Raw genomic sequence first — 13,188 nt, 5'->3', positions numbered from 1 at the left:
AAGCATGGACTTCAGTTTATCCCCCATCTAGATAGTCAATACAAAAAACATAATTTCCTGTGATTTGATTTTATCTGATTTATTTTTTTTTAACTGCACTTGCATCTCTTTCCTACCTGTCCTCCTGTGGAGGACTAGAACATTAAGTCTATAAGCAAAGAAGTGTGTCTAAAATTAAATTAAATTAGTCATTCCTTCTCTCCTCTCTCCAATCCCCATTCCAACACATACAATAGCAGTGAAATGAGGGTGGCGGGGGTTTCTCCAGAGCCTCTCCTCAGTAATATGAACTACTGTGAGTATACTGAACCCATCCTCCACTATGCGTTGGCTTCCCATATAACATCAATTCAAGTTCAGTGTCTAACTGAAATCTGTACTTCTACAGACAGATTGGCCCCAGGACGCTGGTGTGGGCTGAGAAGGAGCTGGTGGATAAATCTGCATATGAATTTGCAGAGGTTAGTTACAAAGATTTTGCTCACTATTCACTCACTTTACATAGTATTAAGAATAAACAGCCAACACTACAATTGTTCTTATTTTAATTTTTTCCCCTCTCTTGACTTCCACCAAAGAAAGTGTTTTGTTCTTCTAAAGGAACATCAAATAACTGCTGATCTTGCTACGCAAGTGACAAGACACAATCTTGCCATTGGTCTGCATGTGGAACTTCTCAAACTGTCTGAGAAACTTGTGTGTGGAGCATTAGGATCATACTTATAGCCTGTATTTACTAATTGTAATTACAAATCTCATTAAAAATCAATGTGAACTTTTGTTTCAGACTGAAGCCATGTTGAAAACAGCAGAAGATCTGGCAGGGCCTTATGTGTGGGGACAGTATGACTTGCTAGTCTTGCCTCCCTCTTTTCCTTATGGTGGTATGGAGAACCCCTGCCTTACTTTTGTGACTCCTACTTTATTGGTAAGTGTGAAATTTATGCACTTTATTCTTCTGCTTTCCATCAGAACCTATTCCAAAATCTGTCCAGGTGTGCATAGAACTCTGGTTTTATGTCCCTTAAAGAACAATAAAATGATCCTTAGACTACCAAAGCTGTAGAACTTCCATGAAACAGATGTTTATAGTGCATGAATTTTGAGTTTAACTTGTACCAATGAGGTAATTTCATTTGTTTGTCTATTCTAGGCAGGTGACAGATCGCTGTCAAATGTAAGTATAAACTTTATTCAGGTCTTCAAACCAAATACTGTGTAACTTTTTAAGTTACATCTTAAATCATTCCTGGCAGAGAAGATATGAAGTATATTTCTAAATCTTAAGTCTTCATTTAGACATTCTATATATTTTCTGTTAATTAGTTACAAAATGGAAAAATATATAGCAGGTCTGTTTAATACCAAGCTGTATTGCAAAAATTTCAGGTGCAGGAAAACCTTGTCCCTATCATTTTTGCAGAACAATATCATCTTTATAGGAGGAATCTCCTGCTTCCCATTTAACTATATTGACAAATGAAATGACCCTCTAAAACAGTGTTTCTCAAATGCGGCCACCAGGGGCTTTTCTTGTGCCCATAGCGTCCTGAGGGCTATGTGTGTGTGTCCAGACTAGTAGCTCCTCCCCTTTTCTGTTGCTCCTAGATGCACTGCCTTGTTGGTTGCTGGGGCCGCCAGCAGAGACTGGGCCCTGCTCCCTTCTGGAGACACCTGGGGCACAATACTGGAGGAACAGGCAGCTGATGAGTTTCCCACTTTCCCAGGGCTGGTGGGGCTCAGGCTTTGGCTTTCAGACCTGGAGTGGTGGGAGTGGCAGGCTCTGGCCATGGAGTTTCAGGCTCTATCCCCAACCCCGCTCCCACTGTCTCCCCCAGCCTCCCATCCAGGGCTTAATTTGTCCCCAGGCTTGGCAGAGCTGAGCAAGTCTGCTGTAAAACATGATACTTGTATGTTTGTTGTTAAATCTGTGAAATGTGATATTAGGTAGGAATAAATAAATTAATTAAATAAATAAATTACAATGATATGGATGTGCATATGTACATATTTATTTGTTTTTCCTAAAACTAATTTAAGTATTTTTCAGAAAAAGTGTGAGAGCTGCCGCCAGCAAGAGTTGGTGGCTGCACTCTGAGGCCACCAAAAATATGTCCTGAGAACCCTTGAATAAAATCTACAGCTCAGCCATTTAAAGCCTTTGAAAGTTCACAGCCACAATAACACTACATCTTCTGAGAAATCTACATTACTACTATACTGAACTCCCAGCCACTGTTCTAAGTTGGTCTTCTTTCTGGGCCACACTAACATGTATGCTTCTATTGATACAGTTTAGTCAGATATGAGGCAGAAAAGTTGAAAGCTTCTGTCTCTGACCCCATTTAAGAATTGTGGGCTACAGATAATTAATCACAAGAATGTTAAAGGGGAGCAGTTTTAGTTCTAAATAAATCCCACATATTTGAGTTAGGAATAGCCAACCCACTGGTAAAGCCATGTTAAAAAGTGTAGCTAAATTGATTCTGGAGGAAAAGGTGGGATTCTTCAGGGTCCTATGCTAACACTATTTATTGGTGACCTTTTTCTCTGGTATCTAGCCACTAAAACTGGTTGCAATAAGTTGGTGCACAATTTTTTAATTGGAAATTGTACTTCAGTGCGTGTCCTAGTTATATTTTAATGTTTGTCTGGAGAGAGGAGTCGTCTGGTTGGGATTTCATCTAATTATTAAATCTTTCCAGTAGAGTAATATAGTCCCTTAAATGAACATAATATTGTAATGCCTTGCAACAGCAGTTCTAAAATTTTCAAAGTGGACCACATTTTTAGTATCTCGTATGCTTCCCCATTCTATTCATGATCTCATGAATCATATCTCCTCCCATTTGTAATGAAATAACATCCCTGCAGTACAGCATTTGCTTATCTGGAAAAGTATTATCAGGAAAGCACTAAACACCTTAAATAATCTTTCTTTTAATGTGATTTAGCAGTTGAAAACAAGAAGAGCTGGCACTGTGTGACCAACCAGATCAGTGCGGTCAACCAGGGAAGGCTCTTTTGTTCACAGACCACAATTTGAAAACTACTTTTTCACAGGATGCGTGGTGTGGGATATTGTAACACCAGAGTGAATCTGATATCCAGAGGCTTACTTACAATAAATGGCAATCCGCTTTGAATGTATAATAGTTAACTCATTGTGATTCCTGCTGCTGCCTCTCTTACCTTCCGCCCCCTCTCCACCCCTTGGGATTTGACAGTATATTCTCTGGGGTAATCTAATTAAATCTACTTCTGACATGGGATGGGTTATTTTGTTTGTTTGTTTGTTTTAGGTTATTGCCCATGAAATCTCTCATAGCTGGACAGGAAACTTGGTGACAAACAAAACATGGGAGCATTTTTGGTAGGTGTAATACTGAGTGCACTACAAAAAATTGGCTCTTATCTACCATATAGAAGTTCTGAGGAAATGATTTTGCCATCTCACATGAATTAATATTCTTGATAATTCTCTAGGCTAAATGAGGGACACACAGTTTACTTGGAACGTAGAATTGGGGGACGGCTGTTTGGTGAACAGTTCAGGCACTTCCAAGCTTTGGGAGGTTGGAGAGAATTGCAAAATACGGTAAACTAGTTTTGGTAGAAGTTTTTTGTATGTTTATGTTTAAACATGACTCATAAAAATTAAGTTGTCGTAATGTTTCCCTGAAATATGCAGCAGAAAACGATAATAGTAATACTCCTGAAAATCTTTGCATTGGTAGTTGAGTACCAATGTTCTCTCAGGTTTGTTTATGAACCAACAAGTTATATTGTTCAATATAAACATGACTCTGCTAGATTACAGATGATGGTAACATTTTCAAAAAGTCCTTAAGTCTCAGGGATCTTTTAAAGATTGCAGGATCTTCTGAAAGGCTGAATTTCATCCTGAACTACTCCTGAATATTGCAACAGCTAGTGAATAACAGTGAACCCTTAATGTACAGGACATATTGCAAGAGTGTATGCTTTTTAAAACCCTTTAAAGCAATTAGCGTACCACTGAGCAGCTAAAAGTTGCCTTTTTGTGATAGCCATAGCCAAGACCACCCTTCTCAAATTTCAGACGTTCCAAAGTGTGATACAAGCAACTGAAATGTCTGAGAACTGAAATACACAACAAAGCCTAGGTGTTCCACACTGTACCAAACTGAGTGTTGAAGATCAGGAATCCTGATACTTGGTTTCTGTCTCTAGGAGGAGAATTTAAATAGTCATGGTAGTTGCATTTTCAAAGACTTTTTAAGAAGTTAAGCCAGAGACAAATTGTCTATTTTTCCCCTTCCTCCAGAGTCTCCCAAAAGAAATGTCTCACCCCTTTAGGATTAATAGTTTTGTTGTTCATCCTGTCAGTGGTAACTTCTGTTTTTTTGAAGCACTAAATAAACTGTGTATGATTTCAGTATGGGGAAAGAGGCTGTTGCCATGTGAACAAACAAAACATGGGAGCATGATCAAAAGGCCAGCATAGCTATGTCAGTTAAGAATGTTACTATCCCACCCCCAACTAACACAGCTATGCAGACAGTTTAGCATATGATGTTCAGGGAGATGGGTTAGCTGTACTGGCAAAAGGACTCTTTTTTTTTTTTTTTAACTAGTATAAGCTGAGTTTTCACTAGGGGACTTTGCCAGTATAGCTATACCGACAAAGCCTTTTGTAGTGTAGACCAGCCCTAAGGTGAAAAAGTGGGCTGGTAGTCTGTACTAATTCAGGAACTTCAGCAAGTGGGATGAGCTAGAGCAGGGGTGGGCAAACTACATCTTGCAGGCTTTGGATCCAGCCCCTCGGGGCTTTGGATCCAGCCCGCAGTATTCCCCCCTGTGGCGCCGCGGGCCCTGTGCCACTTTCAGCAGCGGTTTGCCCAACGTCCCTGCGGCCCCTGGGCCCTTGCCTCCAGCCACCACCCCCCACAGCTCCCATTGGCCAGGAACGGGCAACCATGGCCAATGGGAGCTTTGGGGGAGGTACTTGGAGGCGTGGCAAGGGCAGCGCATGCAGAGCCCTTGCCATCCTCCTCCCTGGGGGCTGCAGTGCTTCCAGGAGCGGCGCAGGGTCGGGGACAGGGCAGGCATGCAGGGAGCCTGTACCCTGCCTCCCAACTCCCTTCCCTAAGCCCCCTGCCTGCACTGTGCACCCCTCCTGTACCCCAACTCCCTGCCCTGAGCCCCCTTGTACACCCTGCACCCCAACCCCCTGCCCTGACCTCCCTGCTGCACCTTGCACCCCTCCTTTGCCCCAATCCTTTACCCTGAGCCCCTTCCTGCACACCGCACCGCAACCGCCTGCCCTGGCCCTGCATACAATTTCCCCACCCAGATGTGGCCCTCAGCCCAGAAAGTTTGCCCACCCCTGAGCTAGAGCCATGTGCACCAAAGCATGGTAATCTTGGTCTTGGATGGAAGATAACTGTATAAGATGGCTGCAAATCAGTGTGAATTATGGAGCCTTTCTGGGTGAGTATTTATGTATAATATTGTTACAGATAAATACACTTGGAGACACAAGCCCTTTCACTAACCTGATCCCAAAGCTAAATGAAGTAGACCCTGATGTTGCATATTCTACTGTTCCATATGAGAAAGGCTTTGCTTTGCTTTTCCACCTTGAACAGCTTCTTGGAGGACCAGGTGAGCATTAATAGTTCTATTTTAAATAGGATTTTTATTTTGCTTTCAAACTTTGGCTTTGTTAATTGATATACTTTTTTTAACTTAGATGTCTTCATTGGCTTCTTGAAGGCTTATATTCAGCAGTTTGCCTATAAGAGTGCTGTGACTGAAGATTGGAAGAAGTTCTTGTATTCCTACTTCAAGGATAAGGTTGGATGGTGCTTTAGGCTAATTGAGATCCTACAATTGTGTGAAACTGGCAGAATGTATTCTACTTGTGGCATAGCTCAGGAAGCTGAAGATACTCCATATGGTCAGAGTAAAATAAGCTGATAAAGTATTACTGCCTTTTTAAAAGAGAGGTCTTATATGCCTCTTCACCCTCATTCCTATACAGAGAATATTATCAAGATGTAGCATAAAATCTTACAAACATAGGTTTGGGTTACAGTGCATGTGTTCAAAATACAGGTATTCAAAAGTAAACTACACAGGAATCAGCACTTTAGATAAAGCTGTTCTTACAAACCAAAACAAAAGATTTGAACTAACTTTCAAATTTCAAACTCTTTAGAGAAGAAACATGTAGATGGTAAACTGAATAAAAATCTGTGTTGTTTGTAGGTGGATGTTCTCAACAAAGTTGACTGGAATGCATGGATGCACACCCCTGGCATGCCACCAGTAAAACCAACGTAATTGTGCTTTCTTCTCTTGTCTGTCTTGCCTAAAATTTGTGTGTTTATTCCCAAACATCAATTAACTATTTGAAAAACTTGTACTAGAGCTGGTCAGAAAACTTCTACAAAACCTTATTTTCTGAAAATGTTTGGAAGTCAGGGGGTGTAGGAGGAGGAATATGAATTCTGATAATTTTCCAAACTGAGAAGTTGGGGGAAGGCATTTTTTGTTTGGAAAATTGCCACAGAAAATGGAAAAAATTCTAAATGTAATTCCCCCGGTGGAAATCTCTGCAAGAAACAGCCCTTTTCTCTCCTCCCCCCACACCCCCCACTATCCAACCAGCTGGAGAGTGTACGACTTCTGAATGTGTTTACATTCTGAGATTGACTACAAGATATTACTCCATCTGCAGTTAGTACTGTATGAGACTATCAATGAGCAATAGCAATATTCACAACACAAGTCGCATACCGTGATGAGTGGAGTTACTGTGAAAAAGGAGAGCATGGAAATGCATTTCTGTGTCGACTCTCATTGTAGCAGATTTTCCACATATTGCATTGCACACCTACGTTATAAATAGGCTTTGCAGAATTTTAATTTTATTTTTTATAACTTCAACAGATAATATTGATGGGTTTGTTTTTAGATTTTTAAATTTTCAGTTGTGGAAAGTTGAGTTTTAAGCATTTTTTTTCAATTTTTATTGATTTATATTTTCACAGTTGTGGGAAATTATGGGAGGAATCAGACAATTATTTAGTGACACTTTGAGATTCTCAAAGTTAAAGCCTTATAAACTGTTATATGCAAATTATCAACATCACATGTCAAAATAAAATATTCCTAAATCTACAAATCATACCATACTACTCATTTGCTAGTCCATTTGTAACAAGCCTCATTCAAAAATCTGAATCACCAGTTTTAACTCTAATAAGTTCTCAAACACCATTTTGCATACTTGGCCTATCTGTAAGTTTCAATTGTTATTGATGGAAATTATTTCCATTGGTTTGTTCGTGTATGGTGAAATCTGTTTACCAACACTTACCCATAAAAATCTAATCCTTCTAAGCCCAATTATAGGTTATCTTGCCACTTTACACAGCCTGTGCTACAGTGCCCATCAAATGCACTTGGAGTTATTCACATTTCAAAAATGTAATCCTTTGTTTTTCATCTTTATTAGATACGATATGACACTATCAAATGCTTGTGTTGCCTTGAGCCAAAGATGGATCAAAGTGAGTTGTTAAAAAATTCTGCAGACATCTTACAGATTTTTTTTTAACTATGACAAGTTGTTTGCCCTATATAATAAGGGAAGGGCTCACATCATCCTCACTGGCCAAAGACAGTAGTGTCTGGTGAGGGAAATGCTGCCATGAATTTTTGCATTATTTCGTAGGCTAAACTTTCCAAAAGAGTCTGTAGAGGTGTTGCAACTTCTTGAAATATGAGAATGCATTGTACATGTAAACTAAGTACTTACACAGCTACTATCTAGTGCATGCAGATAATGTGCAAATGGGGAGTCCCATTGTGCATATTTTACCCTATGCCTTAGGACTGCAATTTCAAAATTTGTTTTGATAAGGCACAGATGTGAAAGTAAGTCTCCTTTACCGATTAATATGTTCATACTAACACTGCCCCTCCTTTATAAAGCAGGCAGTATGTACTCCTTGGTAAAATTAAGCAACTCCAATTACAACAAATCATTGATCATTCATAGTAACTTCATTTTAGTTTTTCCAGGGACTGTAGCATCCTTATTTTTGCCAACTTGGTGTGTTTTGGCCCTACTGCGCATTTGCTTCAACCTAGTTCTCCTCATGCCAAAGATTCTTTTTATGAAAAAGTACACTTTGCAATTGTTGTACTCAACTTTTTAAATTTTTTAATAAGAACCTCTTCAACTTATTTTTCACTTTATTTCATTATCTTTAATAGGAAATTAAAAGTCGTAAACAAAAAAAACACTCAACCCCCATAGCTTTCCCATTTTTGGATTCTTTTTTGTTTTCTGTAACCTCATAACTTAAACCCTAAAAGCAGTATTTTTACATGAAGTAGCTTGAAATTAAATGTAGGTGTCCATAAACAAAAGCAGACAGATGATGTCTTTGCTGAAAAAGCCAATTATAAAGTGTTTGTTGTGTTTATTTGCTTGTTTAGGCCAAAGAAGGTGATTTGGGCTCATTCAGCTCAGCAGATCTAAAGGATTTGTCATCCCATCAGTTGATTGAGTTCCTGGCACTGTTGCTGCTGGAGGTAAGTGCAGGCTAGGAGTCTTATGACCTAAGAATGCAAGCAAAGGCACAAATCTATTTTGTAAAACCAGGGAGCTCATAACGTTGCCCAACACTTCTGAAGATCCTTATTCATCCTACTTAAATCATTTTGCTTTCTTTGGGAAAGCTAGTAAGAGGTCTCCAAAACCCATTCTTCCTTGATTATTCACTTGATGAGTAACATCAGGAGACTTTCAGTCAAGGAGGCATAAACAAAATTTGAGAAGTGATTGTGTGTGTTTGAATTTAGCTTTTATGTATTGTGTGATACAGCTTTGAATAAAATTGTAACCAGTTTGGAGTGCTTCAGTGATACTGGGTCTGTACTGAAGTTTCACAGACTTAGGCTATGTCTATCCTACAGACCTTGGTCTCCTGTGTAGCCGCTCTATATTTTAAACCACCCCCACCGAGCAGTGAGAGTGTCTCCCACCAACAAAGTGCTGTCCAGACCAGCACTTTTGTCAGTGAAACTTAGGTTGGTCAGGGGAGTGGTTATTTTTCACCCCCTGGCTGACAAAAGTTTAGCCAACAAAAGTGCTAGTGTAGACAGAGCCTTAATAACTACCATATTATCCCTTGCCCCTTCCTTAATTAGGTGGAGTGGAGCAAAGGGAGAGAATATGCAAGCACTTACCAGTAGCCTTTGGTTTTTTGTTAAATATTCTCTCCCTTGTAGTGAAAGTCTTCTTTCTAGGTCTTGCCTCCTCTCAGAGAACATCAGTTGAAATATACCTCTTACTCATTCTTCTAATTTTGCAACTCTCTTTTTAGGCACCACTTCCAGTGTCACATGTAAAGCAAATGCAGGAAGTTTATAACTTCAATGCTGTAAACAATTCTGAAATAAGATTCAGGTTAGTAATAGTATGGAAATTGCTTCATGAAAAGTGTTTGATAAAGGAAAATCCTACCTTATACACAATCTGAGAAGTTCTGTTTTACAAAAATGTAATAGGACACACGTGAATAGTAATGACTCCTAGTAAATGTAATTTTTACATGTGCAGTGTTCCTATGTACTAATTAATGATGAAATGGGAAAATGTATTTCAGTCTGAGCATCCACAATTAACGATAACACCTAGATCATCTAGTCTGTTCCCCTGCCAGTGTGATTGTTCCCTGTAGTAAAAGTCCTAATACTTTGTCCACTTAACTTTAGAAGTGCCTTTCCTCACAGAGTTCATGCTGTCTTTAAAGTAAAGAATTATTAAAACTTAAATGGAAATTTAAGAAAAATATGAGAGGAAAATATTCCTTTCCTCCCATTAATTCTAGTTTACGCCTATTACCATAAATTCCTTTATGTCTTGTATTTATACACCCTTAAAAGATGTCTGTACCCCAAATTATGTTGTTGGAACTCTAAAAGCATATTTATTATTGGGAGGTATTATATTATAACTTATAAAAACTTGCAGAATTGCCTAGTTCGTCATTGTAATAAACTTGCCACAAAGTGTTTTAATGGTTAGGGATTTTTGTCTTGTCTCAATGTACAGTAATCCTTTGCTATTTACCATTGACAAAACCTTATTGTTTACGTTGCTAGTGTAGTTCCCAGTTCACATAATGATATGGAGTTCTATTTCTTTTGCTTTATTTTTACATTTATAACAAAATAGATGAGCTTGTGCAAATAGACACTTACTACTATGTAGTGACTTCCCCCAAACATACAGCACCCTAATCAACGGTGCCCTTTGGGCATTATCATAGTACTAATCTGTACATCGTTATAAGAGAAATAATTGCAAAAGTCAGTGTGGGGAAACCCAGAAATCCAGTTCAGCTTCATTATGAGCTTAAAGTACTTAGTATCTGAATGTCATGTTGCACGTATGGTAGCATGACCTCTTCATTCTTAAGATGGAAGTAGGGAACACCATATTGGATATTAGTAGTGGAAGATCACAGATTTTGAAAACCGCTACAAACAAAAATTGGCAGCCAACTTGGAGGTGAAATTCATCTTTAACTACATTTTTCAGATGGTTACGCCTCTGCATCCAAGCCAAGTGGGAAGAAGCCATTCCTCTGGCTCTAAAAATGGCTACAGAACAAGGCAGGATGAAGTTTACTCGTCCCTTGTTTAGGTAAGTCTCACCTGCAGAACTTACAAATGAACTTTCTTTTTTTTTTTTAAATTGTGGACACTCGTGTATAACACAGGCCATAGGACTCCTTTGAATTAATTCCTCTTTGAACTAGAGCAGACTTGTTAGAAAAATAATCAAATCTGCATCCTTCTAAAGGAAGTGACTAACTATAGAACTTCCAGAGCACTTTGAACATGAATATTTCTATATTTATAGGATAAATTGAAGTTCTTATTGTATCAATTTTTTAACATAAAAACCTAGCAAACATAGATTGCAGAGTGGAAAGCCATTATATAAAGGATAATCTTAATATAAAATCTTCAGTATAAAAATAAAACTTTCAGGTGAAAATCCATATTTAGACTAGTTTCTTATTTCTGCTTATATTGTGGAATTTTTTGCAGGGATCTCTACAACTTTGAGAAATCTCGTGATCAAGCTGTCAGCTCGTTCATGCAGCACAGAGTGCGCATGCACCCAGTGGCTGCAATGCTGGTGGCCAAAGACTTGAAAGTGGATCAAGGACAGACTGTTTAATTTCTTTAAAAAGTTATGGCAGACTACTAAAACAGAACTGTAACTGCACATGGTGCTAACATGCATGCTTGATTATCTACCTGACTTTGTTTTCTGCTACTGTGGCATGAATTTGGCTTAAATGGATCTTCAAGATGAAGTTTAAAAACTTCAGTCTTGTACATCGAATGAAATTTTGGAAAACTGATAAATCTTTGGGAGATGAATGAATGGCTCTAGTACAACCAAATTATGAAGTACTTAAAGGAAAAGATGTCTTTTCTGAGATGCATTTGTGTTTGTCAGTCGTGTGGGCTTTTTTACAAATTTTGGATGAGTTTTTTTTTTTTTTTTTCATACAAGCTTTCACGCAGCAACACACAGTTGAAGTCCTGAGTCTTTAAATACTTGGAAAAAAAATCTTTTTAATAAAACAGCCAACTTGTCAGGTCTTGTACAATCAACAAGTCTAGAAAGTAACAATAAAAATGTCATAATAAATAGCTTTTCCTTGCTGACTTCAAATATTCTGATTTCTAGAATAAATCATGTTGTAGAAACCTATGTTTTTACTTGTGTGGCCTACATTACTTTAGTAGCCTAACAATTTTGTTTTCTCATTCCACCCCTGATATTTGGATGGTTTTATTAACATGAGTTAAAGTATGACATGAGTTATAGTACATACATTACAACAGTTACATACAGTAACAGCTGGAGCTGCTTGTCAAAATTCAGTTTTTTGACAAAAAGGTCACAATATTTCAAGCTGAAATTTCAGAACTAAATTTTTCGGCATTGTGGCCAGCTTCATAGATGGTTTAAAAAAATTTTTTGAAACACATCAAAATGCTGAAAACAATTTAAATTAAAAAAAAAAATTTGTCCTGTGTTCTGTTGGTTCACTGTATTTTATGTAAACAGTCTTGATATGGGTCCTTAATCAGTTAGGGATTTAAGCACATGAGTAGCCCCATTGACTTTACTTGGCTGGCTCAGGGAGTGTTTGATAGCAGCATTCAACTACGTGAAGAGGGGTACCAAAGAGGGTGGAGCTCAGCTGTTTTCAGTGGTGGCAGATAACAGAACAAGGAGTGATGGTTTCAAGTTGCAGTCGATGAAGTCTAGGGGCACTCTGCTTGATACCGGCTTCCAACTAGCCATCGAGCCATTGATCACTACCTGCTGAGCCTGACAATCTAGCTTGCTTTCTATCCACCTTATAGTCCATTCATCCAGCCCATACTTATTTAACTTGCTAGCAAGAATACTGTGGGAGACTGTATCAAAAGCTTTGCTAAAGTCAAGGTATATCACATCCACTGCTTTCCCCATTTCCTCAGAGCCAGTTATCTCATCATAGAAGGTAATCAGATTGGTCAGGCATGACTTGCCCTTGGTGAATACATGTTTACTGTTCCTGATCATCTATTCAAGTCCTAGTTAGAAACTTTTGAATTAACTTGATAGAAGGCACTCAAACTGAAAGCGCTTCCTTTGGAGGGAACTGCACTAAATCATTATAGTCTTCTGTGGATAAAGCCTTAATGAGCCACTCTTTCCCATCTTACTACTCAGCATAGAGTATTAATGTCTGATTGAGACCATACCATTTGGAAAAGGATTCTTCCTTTTCCAGTGTATACTCTAACCTATTAGGGGAAGGAGTCTGTCTTTAGGGTAACACTGGAAAGGTAAGCTTAAGACTTGCAGATGCTATATTCCAGGTGACTAATAAATGCTATCTTGATTTGAGAAGTCTGCCTTACCTCACTGCAGATACCTGCTGTTTGCGTTGCTGTCTAAAAAGTAAAAGCTTCTCTCTCTCGAGTGATCTCAGTTGTTTAGAGAATCACCACTGGCTTTGGGAAGTTTGCCCAAACTGTTGTTCCAACTAGTAAACTCAAGTGTGTTGTATCTCCATGCTTCTTTAACTTAGAAAATGGGTATAGAAAGTA

At 38.6% G+C, this 13,188-nt stretch overlaps 1 protein-coding gene across 1 annotated transcript in view; it reads left to right on the top strand.

Annotated features, from left to right (window-relative positions):
• LTA4H (leukotriene A4 hydrolase) overlaps positions 1–11,796 on the top strand; it is a 31,959-nt gene extending 20,163 nt beyond the window's left edge. Inside the window, exons 7-19 of the mRNA XM_032788529.2 lie at positions 389–461; positions 788–928; positions 1,154–1,177; positions 3,303–3,373; positions 3,487–3,598; positions 5,502–5,646; positions 5,735–5,838; positions 6,253–6,323; positions 7,505–7,559; positions 8,494–8,589; positions 9,384–9,466; positions 10,604–10,708; positions 11,119–11,796. Coding sequence (XP_032644420.1) covers positions 389–461; positions 788–928; positions 1,154–1,177; positions 3,303–3,373; positions 3,487–3,598; positions 5,502–5,646; positions 5,735–5,838; positions 6,253–6,323; positions 7,505–7,559; positions 8,494–8,589; positions 9,384–9,466; positions 10,604–10,708; positions 11,119–11,251 — 1,213 coding nt within the window. The 3' untranslated portion in view covers positions 11,252–11,796. The remainder of the gene's footprint in view (positions 1–388; positions 462–787; positions 929–1,153; positions 1,178–3,302; positions 3,374–3,486; positions 3,599–5,501; positions 5,647–5,734; positions 5,839–6,252; positions 6,324–7,504; positions 7,560–8,493; positions 8,590–9,383; positions 9,467–10,603; positions 10,709–11,118) is intronic.
• Positions 11,797–13,188: the final 1,392 nt, after the last annotated feature.

Source organism: Chelonoidis abingdonii, chromosome 1, assembly GCF_003597395.2.
Source record: "Chelonoidis abingdonii isolate Lonesome George chromosome 1, CheloAbing_2.0, whole genome shotgun sequence".
NCBI lineage: Eukaryota > Metazoa > Chordata > Testudines > Testudinidae > Chelonoidis > Chelonoidis abingdonii.
This window is presented reverse-complemented; position numbering and strand designations above follow the sequence as displayed.